Source organism: Carex rostrata, chromosome 3, assembly GCF_964058835.1.
Source record: "Carex rostrata chromosome 3, lpCarRost1.2, whole genome shotgun sequence".
NCBI lineage: Eukaryota > Viridiplantae > Streptophyta > Magnoliopsida > Poales > Cyperaceae > Carex > Carex rostrata.
In genome coordinates this window covers 3,728,348-3,741,971 of record NC_135920.1, presented here as the reverse complement: position 1 = coordinate 3,741,971, position 13,624 = coordinate 3,728,348, and the positions used below count along the sequence as shown (strand labels likewise).

Genomic DNA, 13,624 nt, shown 5'->3' with positions numbered 1-13,624 from the left:
TTTTAATTTCGGAAGCATATACAGATAATAAAGTCAGAAAACAAAAATGGTAATTTTATCGGAAATAAAAAGGTAGTTCTCTGTAGAAATTTCTTTTCCCTCAAATGAACTGTTAGAAATATAATTTCTGCTAAAAAAAATAGATTCCTAAATTTTAGAATATAAACAACTAGACCCATAGTTGAAAATTAAAAGTTCAAAAGCCCAAGTCCAAATCAGAGACACTATACTGGGCTTTTATACAATTGCAGGAGTAAAGAGTCTGAGATATGTGATTTATAAATCCAATTTCTATCATCTCTGAATTATAGTTGGTTTTGGAAATTTTTGTGAGGGGCCCAAACCCAAAAAGTATAATTTCTCAAATACTTTAATTATATGTTTCCGAATCTGTGGTCACGGATGTTGCAACCGTCTGACCAATTGAATTCACATGGATATCTCAAAATTTATATTAATTTTTGAAAAATCCGAACCGTTCAAATTTTAAATAATGACGAGTAGAACTAGGGTGTTCTTAAGTTCACCTCCTTGGTGAACTCAAGTATAAAACTTGTCAAATTGGCTTTAAATGACGAATTCGAACTGTTGAAACCCGCCTACCTTACGAGTGATGCGTCTACATGTGAAAATTTTAAACATTCAAATTAATTTAGTATAAAGTCAAGCGGTCAAAAAAGTTCAAAAAATGAATGCATTAAAATTAATTTATTAACCTTCTAATTTTGACTAATTTACTTATACTAAATTAATTCGAATATTTAAAATTTTTACATGTAGACGCATCACTCGTAAGGTATGCGGGTTTCCGTTCCTTGTCTTTAATGTAGGAGTTTCTATCCTTCTCTAAAACTTTCAGTATGGGAGAATATATATTTTTTTTTTATTAAAAATGCTGATACGCTATAATATCCTTTGTATGTTATTTTTAAAAATTAAAAGGCTCCGGTACTCTCTGATAACACTATTTACCAACTATTTTATTTTCACTATTCAAATATCACTATTTTTTAATGCACCATTCACCAACTATTCTATTTTCACCATTCGAATATCACTATTTTGAATGCTATTTGTTTGATTTTTCAAACTAATTCTAAATAAAAATCGACGGTATTGATCTTGTTACTATCATTCGGTAACAAATAATTATAGTAAATTACATAATTGGTCCTTATATATAATTTGTTTATCATTTTTATTCTTAAAGCGCTAACAATATCATTTCTATCTATAAGTTTTTTATTTATAGCACATCTGTTCTACTATTATTATCTGTCGAAATATTGCCATTTCACAATGATATTTGAGGGCGGTTAAAATGCCTTTATTTTTTATGCCTCTATTATGTCTTCATTATTAAAAGCGATAATAAATCAAAATTTAAATTATAAATGTCAAAATAAAACCGTTGGATGTGATCTATGTTATATTCTCTATGTGCTCATAAAAAAAATATCACATTTAAATTTTGTTTTTATGTCAATCAATCATTTAAAAAATCAACGTCTAGAAATTATTCACATTAGTATGTTTTTACAAGCTCTTGATGACAACCAAAACAAAGTTGAAACGTCATAATTCTTTACATGTGCGTAGATAAAATGATGTAGATCATATCAAACGGTTTTATTTTGACTTTTAAGTTTTAAATTTTGAGTTATTAAAATTCTTAAAAATGGAGGTAGGATAGACACAAAAAAGAAGGCATTTGAACCCTCCTCGTGATATTTATAATCGAGTACAACTAGGGTGCTCTTATGCTTACCAAGTTTTTTAGTGAGCTTAACTTCAAAACTTATCAAAATGATTATAAATAACGAAATCAAATCATTGAAATCGGTCTAATTCACAAGTAATGCACTGACATGTGAAATTTATAAATTTTCAATTTAATTAAGTATAAAGTCAAGCGGTTAAAAAAATAAGTTCACTGTTAATTTTAATGCGTTCATTTTTCATTATTTTTTGACCGTTTGACTTTATATTAATTAATTCAAAAATTTATAAATTTAACTTGTAAGCATAATACTTGTGAAGTAGATCGGTTTCAGAGGTTCGGATTCGTCGTTTAAAATCAATTCGATATGTTTTGAAATTTAGCTCACAAAGAGGTTGATGAGCTTAAGAGTACCCTAGTTATGCTCTTTATACTCATACGTGTATACATATTTTTGAGTAGATCTAGGGTGGTCTTATGCTTACCAAAGTTTTGGTGAGCTTAACTCTAAAACTCATCAAATCGATTTCAAACAACGAATCCGAACCATTGAAACCCGCCTATCTTACGTGTGATGCATCTACATGTGAAATTTTTAAACATTCGAATTAATTTAGTATAAAGTCAAGCGGTCAAAAACGTTCAAAAAATGAATGCACTAAAATTAATTTATTAACCTTCTAATTTTGACCGCTTGACTTTATACTAAATTAATTCGAATGTTTAAAAATTTCACATGTAGATGCATCACACGTAAGTTAGGCGGGTTTCAACGGTTCAGATTCTTCGTTTGAAATCGATTTGATGAGTTTTAGAGTTAAGCTCACCAAAACTTTGGTGAGCTTAAGAGCACCCTAGTTCTACTCAATATTTTTTAATGTATTTGTGATGATATGAACATAAATATCAATATTGATTAAAGTTTTATTTGATTTCACAAATAATTCTGTTATTTTCACGTTATTTGTATTGTTTGTGTTATTACGTCAATATTAGCTATAATGCTAAAAGCCGATGCCACTATAGATGATATGATTTTCTTAATGAATCTTCAGAGAAAGATTAATTTGAAATTAATTAAAAAAATATAAGGTGCAAACCGATATTTTGAAACGATAAATGGATGATATTACTCGATAAATAGAGACAGTACGAATTCAGATCCAGTCAGGGACGAGACCTGGTTAGAATGAGACTGGGACGTTTATTTCAATCTGGCACGAATCTCAAAGACGCCCCTCGCTAGAGTAGACCCCTTTGCTCGACAAATGGCTCTCCGCCTTCCCGAGTCGCCGCAGAAGAGTCTAGAATGGAATCATGACAGCAAATTAGTTTCGTCGCTTGGTGGCGCCGTGAAAACTAAAACCAAAGCAACATCCTTTTGAATAAAAAGAAAAGGAGAAACGATCTCAGAGAGAGAGAGAGAGATGGCGTTGTTGATGGAAGCGGGGGCAGACCCCGTGACAGAGAAGGAGAAGGTCGACATGGATGCCATCGCTGCTCTCAAAGAATCCTCTGCTCTCGAGTTCAAGGTTCTTCTACCTCTTCTTCTGTATTTTTTTTTTCTGAGTAATTTGTAAAAGATAATACTCGTCAATAGTTCTATGTGATGGTGGAAGAGGTCTGTTGTTGTGTCAAATATTTTAAGTCTGTCACTTACTCACACTGGAGTGAGCCTGATATTTTTTTTTCTTAAATCGAACTAAGCCAAGCTGTGTGAATGTCGATGGTGGGTGCCAATATTATATGAGCTAGTTTTGAATCAGTTTGTTTAAGCTTTGGGATAATGTTTAACACTTACGTGTAATTTAATCAGCTTTTGCATCGCTTAAGATTAGCTTGAGTGTGTTGGAGTCTTGGAGTGCCACTAACAGACCAACCAAAATTGTTGAGTGCTAATTGAAAATGATGAAATTTGGGGTGATTTGCGAAAACAATTTTTCTCTCTCTTTTTTTTTCTATAAGAAAAATAGATGAACTTCTTCAATTAAGGTTTTGTAGATGATTTTCTTTTCCTTGTTTAAATAATTCAGTGCTGTTCCTGCACAGGATATAACCAACCATATATTAGGTTTGCGGGGAAAGTTTAGGAATTGTTTGCCTGACTTAACCTCAGTTTAGCGGTCTGGTCTTCAGGTCTTGTTTACAAATTAGCTGGAAAATAATGCGGGGCAGTTACAAGTATTAATGTGTTAGTCATTTATTTATAAATGATAAGAAATTGGGAATTTCAAACAAGTTTTAATACTTATCCTAGAGTATAGTGATAAATTATTTCGGCCAAGTTATTTTCTTTTCTTTCTCGTGTTCATCAATTGGTTATCCTTATTGGTGATATAGAAAGTATTTGCTTGACGTAACTTTGAACAATTGGTTGTCCTTTTCAAATTGTCCCAAAATATTGTATCTTACTTTAAATTACAAATTTGAGAGGCGTTAGGTGGCTTTTGGGTAAAGTATCGGGCATGATTTTGCTAGTTACTTGTGCATTATGTATCATCCAGTGAAGTTTCTTGACAGGAGCAAGGCAATCAATTTGTAAAGAAGGGGAAGAAGCACTATTCAGATGCTATTGATTGTTACACAAAGGCAATAAATCAGAAGGCTTTAGGCAATTCTGAAAGTTCTGTTCTCTTTGCAAACCGGGCACATGTAAATTTGCTTTTGGGAAATTATCGGCGTGCGCTCACAGATGCTGAGGAGGCAATCAGGCTGTGTTCATCTAATGCCAAGGTATGTTTTTCAGTTTCATTTGTCATTTTTCACGTTCACATGCTTTAGACATTTACAATTCGAAGTCTGTTGCAGAGAAAATTTAATTTGAGGGGCATTTTGGTAAGTTGTATCTGTGGCATTTGTCATTTTCTTTTCAATGAATATGTTAGTTTGGAGAGGTTCTCAAAATATGCTCTTTTTAACAATAACAGAAAACTACCTACCAGCTTCCCCTTTTTCCTATATACATTTTCCCTCTAGTCTGTATCTGTGTTTCTTTCTTTGTCCACCTCATTGATATGATTGAATTTACTCTATTCAGGCGTATTATAGGGCTGCAAAGGCTGCATTGTCTTTGAATTTATTGGCCGAGGCTACATCTTTCTGTGAAAAAGGTCTTGAGCAATCTCCCTCCAATGAAGAAATTAAAAAATTGTTAACTCAAGTTAATTCAGTAAAGACGGAGCAAGAGCTTCGAAAAGCCAAAGTTTCACAAGCTTTGTTAACAGCAAAGGTACAAAAGACATCATTAAAATGGTTACTCAATGAAATATATCCTTTGCAACTTACACCCAAATGACTTCCAATTTTCCAAACAATTCACCCTTTTATATTTATCCTTTCTTATCTCACAGTACCATTAGTTGACCACATTAGAAACAAATTAATGCCAAAGCAAGGAAGAACAGATTGACCAAAATTCTGACTACTGGGAACTTGAGAAAAAAGAGGCTGGCAATTTCCTGATTTCTGAACCTCTGTGGGAATGACTTTAAATGCCTGTGACCTTTTTAAGAAGGGTGCTGATGTTAGTGCAATTTTTAGAGCCCATGTTTTGTTTGCCAAGCTATTCCTGTTTATACCGGTGGTTATACCTCTACTTCTAGTTACGTGCAAACCCTTGTTTTGGCTATACCTACTATGGGCTTGTGTGGCGATGTTGCGCTTGTTCTCACAATAAGCAAGAGTTTATAGAGATAGCCTGTAAAGTTTATAAGATTTTTAAAGTGCTTCTACCTTTTTGTCATTGGACCTAATACCTGACAATGTTTGAAATTCTTTATTTGAAAACAAAAACAAAACTATATTTCTATTATTCGATCAACTAGAAGAAAAGAGCTAAAGTAAAATCCTCCTAAGCTTGTGAATATACTAATGGATTCTACAAATTCATCATAGGGTCTTTTGTCTGCCATAGAAAAGAGGGGACTAAAGCTCGGGAAAGCACTCTACCAAGATCTAACTGGTCTGAGAAAGCCAACACTTGACAAGAGCGGGGTTCTTCACTGGCCTGTACTTTTTCTTTATGCCGAGGCGATGTCAAGTGATTTCATAGAGGATTTCGCTGAGACTGACATTTTTTCATTGCATCTTGATGTTATATCCTTCTCTATTGTTGCACTGATGTATATACACTTTGTAATGTGGTAGTCTCTTGGATACCCAATAAAACTAAGTATTATGTACGTGACTACTAACAAATAAGTCTTTGTGTGCTGCTATAATATCAAAATATCATGTACATTCCTTGTAAAATAAGATATCCCATATGTCCTCTGAAACTTTGAAACATTACCCCTAGTTTGTTCTTTGAAAAATGCTGAAATGTAACCCTACTTACTTTACCTAGTAAGTAACTGGGGGTTGAAACGGGTGTTTTGGGTGATCCTGAAAATTGTTGAATTGGGTCATTGAGGATAACTTTGTTATTTCTTGTTGGAGTATGGCTTGTGTCACTTTTTGTAGGATCATACAGGAAAACTTTGAGGTGTTAAGGGTGGTATGCAGAGAGCAGGAAATATATGTATATATATGTGTGTGTATATATATATATAGAGAGAGAGTGGCTAATATCAAAACGTTTGCACCACGCCTCCCGTGCAACCAAGTCACTTTCCGATTTTTAAAGTCCAAATGATAAATCTAAACCGTTAGATGTGTTCTCCATATTAAAATGTGCTTGGAGACCAAATTTTACATTTTTTGGAACGTTTTTTACTATTTATTAAGCCACTTTGAAAATCGCTGATCCAACGGTGGCTGTTTGGAACAGTAAAATCAGAAGCCACCGTTGGATCAGCGATTTTCAAAGTGGCTTAATAAATGGTAAAAAAATTCCAAAAAATGTAAAATTTGGTCTCCAAGCACATTTTAATATGGAGAACACATCTAACGGTTTAGATTTATCATTTGGACTTTAAAAATCGAAAATTGACTTGGTTGTACGGGAGGCGTGGTGCAAACGTTTTGATATTAGCCACACTCTATATATATATATATATATATATATATATATATCAACATTCAGACAATGAATAAGCAATATCCTTAACATGCAAACATGTTTTCAGAAAGCTCGACTTTGCCTTGGGACAGCGGGCATGCTTATACACGGGAAGCTGTGGAACTGTACTATCAGGTGTACTTCTGTATTCAATAATTTATTGATTTTCAATTGATACAGAACAAGGGCAAAGAAAGAAGAAAAAGGTTATTTTGGTAGAATCTTCAATAAACCCTTCAATCTGCAAAACCCAACTGATTAGAATTAAATGGAAATGATTGAAAGGAGGTGAAAGGAGTGGTACTCAGACGTTAATCTAGACATTCCAGTGTCCTGTACTGATAGCAGGCTGCTATTTTCTGAAACCGCCTCTAGTTTCCTACTTTGCTATGGTAAACTGTGTTAATTGCCTTCTGAACTGTTGAGAGATGCCAGGCTGGTATGGGGAACATATTGCCAAAAAAGGAGGCCCTGAAGTATTTTCTTGAAGGTACTTTAGATTCAAGTGCACTCTCTAACATCCTTTCTGGAGAAATACATGAAGAGCATGATACTGATGATGGTTCAATGCCATCAAAAGGTATATCTTTCAAATCCTTTTTTTGTCACTCTTTCTATCCCGTTCTCTCTAATTCTGCATGTTAAACCTACATCTGCATATTGAAAAAACTTTCAAGAACTACAACTGTATGAATGCTACTGATGTTTGGAACTTGGCTAGAATATGGGCATCCTGTTACTACAGTAGGAACTTTTTTATTTGCCTTTTTATATATGAACTAAGAACTTACTGGTGTTGTGCATGTTTTAGACCCATGTTTACTTGCATCTTTATCATGTACACAACATTGCACATTGTATCTTTGTGTCATCTTATCTATATGTAGGCTTGGATCATGGGAAGTGGATCAAAGTAAATGAGAGAAAGACTCTTCTGGAAGTTCTTCAGCAAAAGGAGTACATAATTCCTGCTATCCCAGGTTACTTTTTCCCGTCTAGCTATAATGCTTTTGTTTAAAATATGACTAGACTATGAAAAACTCAAATTATTTGGCTTTTCTGTCTGGTGCAGTGTTCTTTGTAGTTTCAAAGAAATCAAGCTTCTACAAGGAGTTCACATCCGGGAAATGGTCTCCTCCATAAAACCTCATTTAAGTTTCAGGTTCTGGAGAGTTTATCTCATCTAGAATGGAATAACATTAATGTTGTTAGTTTAGCATTTGGGGTTGAAGGGAATATAGATAATGTAAGTTTTGAAGTTTAGGAGGGTGAAGTAGTAATTTGTTGTAAGAAAATTGTTGTATTTACTTGGAAGTTTGAAATTAGTTTTTATATTTGAGCGAACCTGGAATTATCGAAATTGCACTGTGAAGTTTGTAGGGGTGGTTTACTATTTTATTTTTACCTTTATTTTCTTTGGCATGATAACATTCCGAGTTTTTTATTAATAGAAAATAAATAAATAAAATATCAAAATACAGCATAACTTTTGGATTTTGTCAAAAACTGAGTAGAACGGGTTGTGTAAACCCGTCCCACCGGACGGGTCTAATTATCCCGTTCGAGTTATATCCTTAATTAACCGCAGTTAATCGGTTAAAACAACTTCGCAGTTAAAAAAAAAAGAATATATCCGAACGGGTTGTGTAATCCCGTCCCGACGCAAAAAAAAAAAAAATTACCCGGACAGATTCTGTAATCCCGTCTCGACGCAAAAAAAAAAAAAAAAAAAAAAAGCAAAGGCCGGACGGGAAAATAAAATCCGTCCGGATTTACATACATATAATATTATTATATTATATTATATTATTTTTTGTTTTTTATACTATATTAGTTTATTAATATACTTATAATATTATTATATTAATATATTAAAATTTTAAACGTTCGAATTAATTTAATATAAAGTCAAGCGGTAAAAAAACGTTCAAAAAATAAATGCACTAAAATTAATTTATTAACTTTTTAATTTTGACCGCTTGACTTTATACTAAATTAATCCGAACATTTAAAATTTTCACATGTAGATGCATCACTTGTAAGGTAGGCAGGTTTCAACGGTTCAAATTCGTCATTTGAAACTGATTTGATAGATTTTGGAGTTAAGCTCACCAAACACTTTGGTGAGCTTAAGAACACCCTGGTTCTACTCATAATATAACATAATAATATAATATAAAAAACAAAAATAATATAATATAATGAGTAAAGCTAGGGTGTGATGTGCTCGCCAAGAGGATTTGGTGAGCACAACTCCAAAAATATATCGGATCGACTTCAAACGTCGAATCCAAACCGTTGAAATCCTTGTACTTCATGAGTGATGCATGTACATATAAAATTTTACAAGTTTCGAGTTTATTTGCTACACGGTCAAGCGGTCAAAGAAATGATAAAAATTGAATATATAAAATAACTTATAAATTAAGTTATAAAAAGTTCATTTCTTTGACTGCTTGACCGTGTAGCAAATAAACTCGAAACTTTTAAAATTTTATATGTACATGCATCACTCATGAAGTACAAGGATTTCAACGGGTTAGATTCGGCGTTTGAAGTCGATCCGATATACTTTTGGAGTTGTGCTCACCAAACCCTCTTAGTGAGCACATCACACCCTAGCTTTACTCTAATATAATATATATAAAATTATAGTATAATGAGCAAAGCTAGGGTGTGATGTGCTCATCAAGAGGGTTTGGTGAGCACAACTTCAAAAGTATATCGAATCGAGTTCAAACGTCGAATCCGTACCGTTGGAATCCATGTAGTTCATGAGTGATGCATGTACATACAAAATTTTGAATGTTTCGAGTTTATTTGCTACAAGGTCAAACGGTAAAAAAAATTATAAAAATTGAATATATAAAACAACTTATAAATTAACTTATAAAAAGTTCTTTTCTTTGACCGCTTGACCTTGTAGCAAAGAAACTCGAAACTTTCAAAATTTTGTATGTGCATGCATCACTCATGAAATATATGGATTTCAACGGTTTGGATTCGATGTTTGAAGTCGATATGATATACTTTTGGAGTTGTGCTCACCAAACCTTCTTGGTGAGCACATCACACCCTAGCTTTGCCCTAGTATAATATAATATAATATAATAATATAATTAAAAATATATATATGTATATAATATAATATAATATAATAACTCATATAAGAGTAGAACTAGGGTGTTCTTAAGCTCACCAAAGTGTTTGGTGAACTTAACTCCAAAATCCATCAAATCGGTTTCAAATGACGAATTCGAACCGTTGAAACCCGCCTACCTTACGAGTGATGCATCTACATGTGAAAATTTTAAACATTTGAATTAATTTAGTATAAAGTCAATCGGTCAAAATTAAAAGATTAATAAATTAATTTTAGTGCATTTATTTTTTGAACTTTTTTTTACCGCTTGACTTTATACTAAATTAATTTGAACGTTTAAAATTTTAATATATTAATATAATAATATTATAAGTATATTAATATAATAATATAATATTGATAAGCTGAAATTGTATCTATTGAAACCTAGGGTTTGTTATGTAAATTAAGCCAAGTTTTGATTCGAATTAGGTTTAATTAGGTTAGAAATGTCCAAAAGTTCAAGTTACTGCCCTAGTTGTGTTTATTTTGTAGATAATCAAGTGCTTGGAGCTTAACGGAGTAAGACGGGTGATCTGGAGCAAGACAGCACGAAGCTGGAGTAGATTTCACATTTATTGCGGGCCGCAACCAACTCAGACAGAACCATCTTCAATACAGCATTTCCAGGACCTTTATTGCGGTCCGCAATAACCTTATTGCGGCCCGCAATAACTTCTCCAGCACAGCATTTTCATTCCAGCACATTCATTGCGGCCCGCAATAAAACTCATTGCGGCCCGCAATAACCTCTCCAGAATTTTCTGCGCAGTCTGTTAACTGCCTCCACTCATTGCGGCCCGCAATAAATCCATTGCGGCCCGCAATAAGTCGGTTCAGAGCCCGAATTTGCTATTTTTAGGGAGTTATTCTTAGTTTTTAGGAGGGGTATAAAAGGGGGACTTGTAGAATAGATTGTTAGTGTAATAATCTAGAAGTCAATAATACGATAATTTATCATAAAGCTTTGTTCATGAATTGGATGATTAATATCATTTTGTTGCCTTGAGTATTATTGCATTTATGGATCATTTCGAGTTCATGACTGAAATTGTGAAACTCCATAATATAGATGATATATACTCTTAAAAGGTCACTGACCAAGGTAATTAGCAGGAACACTAATTACCGCTGTAAGGTTAGTATGTGGATTAAATGATGGTCAAGTTTTACAGACCATAGACAAGGAGTTGTCATTTTAATCACATAGATATATGTTCCAGGAACATGATATCTGACAGACCCCGAATGAAACATTATATGGAATTGTGTTCGTGTCATTAATGCTTTCATTCAGTGTTAAGTTCTAGAGTATGAGGTATTCATCTTTCCTACTAAGAAATGTATATGTGTGATTGTTATCAAACGCTGTCGGTAAAATGCAGTTATAACGGTAGCTCTTCGGTATACATGGCTTAGCTGAGGTAGTGATGGTTTACCAAAAGTACTATTGTCCCCCGTATCTCTATACGAGCTATAGCATCACTGGGCCCCTTGATAGAGTAAGATTATCAGCGCGCGGTATGATTACAAGAGTAATCATATTTGATAATCTGCTCAAGATCAAGAAAAGATTAAGTTTACAAGGATGACACACACCTACCTTGAAACTAATCTGATAGCTATGTGACAAAAGAACTGACACAAGTAAATTGTTTACTGGATCGTGATATTGTACTGTACAGCATCATCTGTGTAATTGGATGGTCATGATGTGTTGCCAGATGCCGCTCATGATTATAGAAGTTAAAACAGTTTTAACTCTATTTATCAACATAACACAGATCCTATTGGGTCACACCATATAGGAGTTAATCGGAGAATCTTATTGTGATTGATTATAAATTGGTTATGATCAATAGTAAGATGGTTATAATTAATTATACGTGTTATAATTAAATTATAAATGTTATGTAAAAATAACAAGCAAAAACATTGGTTAATTTATAAACGTGTGTGACACGTTGTATAAAAGTTAACCGGTTAATTTATAAATGTGCAGGACACGTATAAATTACCGAAACAACAACCGCAAGAAAAATATATATAATTGTTCAGAATAATTATACAAATATTATTTGTGTTCGGGCCGAGGGCATTCGGGTCTTTTCAGATTCGTCCTTATCCGCATGACATGTCATTGATCCTATCCAGATGACACGTCATCGATACCGAAACAAACAACCGCAGAAAAATATATATAATTGTTCAGAATAATTATATGAACATTATTTGTGTTCGGGCCGAGGGCATTCGGGTCTTTTCAGATTCGTGCTTATCCGCATGACGTGTCATCGATCCTATCCAGATGACACGTCATCGATCTTATCCACATGTCATCATCCTTATCCATTCGATGGCATATCTTGTAAATAGGCCGAACTTGGAGGGCATTTTGGTCATTTGGCAACCGACCCTAAACCCTATAAATAGGGGTGGAGGGGTAGAGAGAAAAATCACTAATTCACTCATACCGTTTCGTGTCGAAACGGATCGGTATTTTCTCTATTTCTCGGTTTCTCTCCCAAATAGTGTTTCGGTTGAGAAAAGAAAGTTATACGTAGTTGACGTATAATCTTGCGGGTTGTTGTGGAGTATATTTACGGGATCGATGAATAGTGTTCTATCGAATTTCGCGGTATGTCAGTTTTGCATATTGATGAAACTGAGCAACCGAAAATTCGTGTTTACGGGTTTTCGTCTTTTCCCGTGAATAGTGTTTTTGCAGAATTCCGCGGTTTACGGTATTTCTGGCAGAAGAAATAAACCGCTCTCCGGTTAGTTCTGGTGGATAACCGATAGAGGCATCAGACGTCTGATGCTCCGCTCCGAGTCGATTCCTTCCCTGGTGAGGCTCTACTCGCTCGGTCTGCATTCCAACTGTGATTTGGAAACAAGGTATAAATATGTTATATTAATCTATTTAATTGGTAAGTAGATTAAAGTTTTAGAAATCAATCATGGAGTAGATCTGTAAAAGGATTAAATTGGGTTTTGATGCCAAAGGAATACTGAAGGTGGACCGCCTTGGAAAGTTTCCTGACATACCCCGTTTAATCCTGAGCTTAAGTTGGCTGTAGAAATTTTTGTTCTACGGTCATTCCGCACCTTAAGCCTAAACGGGTTTTGGTTACAGCACCGTCGAAACCCCAACATAGATAAGGGGACGTTTTTTAGGCAGAATTTCTAGGGTTTTAAACAAGGAAAAGCAAGGAAAAACAAGGAAGAGAGAAGGAGGAAGAAGAGAACACCATTGATCAACCGGTTTTATTGTTTTCTTTCCTTTGGAACTCTTTTATTCTTTTGATTTGTGCTTTAGCCATGACTGGCTAAGGGCTTTTCTAGGGTTGATTAGGGTTGTACTTGAAACTTTTGTTATGATTTAGTTGATTTTATTTTATATATTCTTGTTCTTTGTTATGATCTATTCTTTATTTTAATTGATTGTGAGGACTTAATCGAAATCACATGAAACCCTAGGATTTGGTATTTGCAATTGAGAAATTGAATATTAGGTCCAGACCATAAGGAATAGGGTATTTGATAGGCTAAGTACCGAGAGGTGACGCTTGTCTTATACGGGCTTCACCTAATAGTTTAAAAAATTGTGCCAAGTACCGAGAGGTGAAAGATAGTTTTCTAGATCAATTGGGACAACAAGAACTTAATGACTTTAGATTAGAGTAGCCAAGTACCGAGAGGTGACGTTTATTCTAATTGAAAGATGGTATTAATATAGAGATATCACTTTGTACCTACAACA

The 13,624-nt window shown here is 33.9% G+C and overlaps 1 protein-coding gene across 1 annotated transcript; it reads left to right on the top strand.

The window, feature by feature from the left end:
* The first annotated feature begins 2,991 nt into the window (after nt 1-2,991).
* On the top strand, nt 2,992-8,070 carry LOC144551005 (Tetratricopeptide repeat (TPR)-like superfamily protein). The gene is made up of 8 exons (XM_078298776.1): nt 2,992-3,252; nt 4,241-4,453; nt 4,758-4,949; nt 5,615-5,817; nt 6,779-6,854; nt 7,155-7,299; nt 7,607-7,699; nt 7,792-8,070. Exons 1-8 carry the CDS (start codon nt 3,148-3,150, stop codon nt 7,860-7,862), a joined length of 1,098 nt encoding a protein of 365 aa, XP_078154902.1. The 5' UTR covers nt 2,992-3,147; the 3' UTR covers nt 7,863-8,070.
* The last annotated feature ends 5,554 nt before the right edge of the window (nt 8,071-13,624 follow it).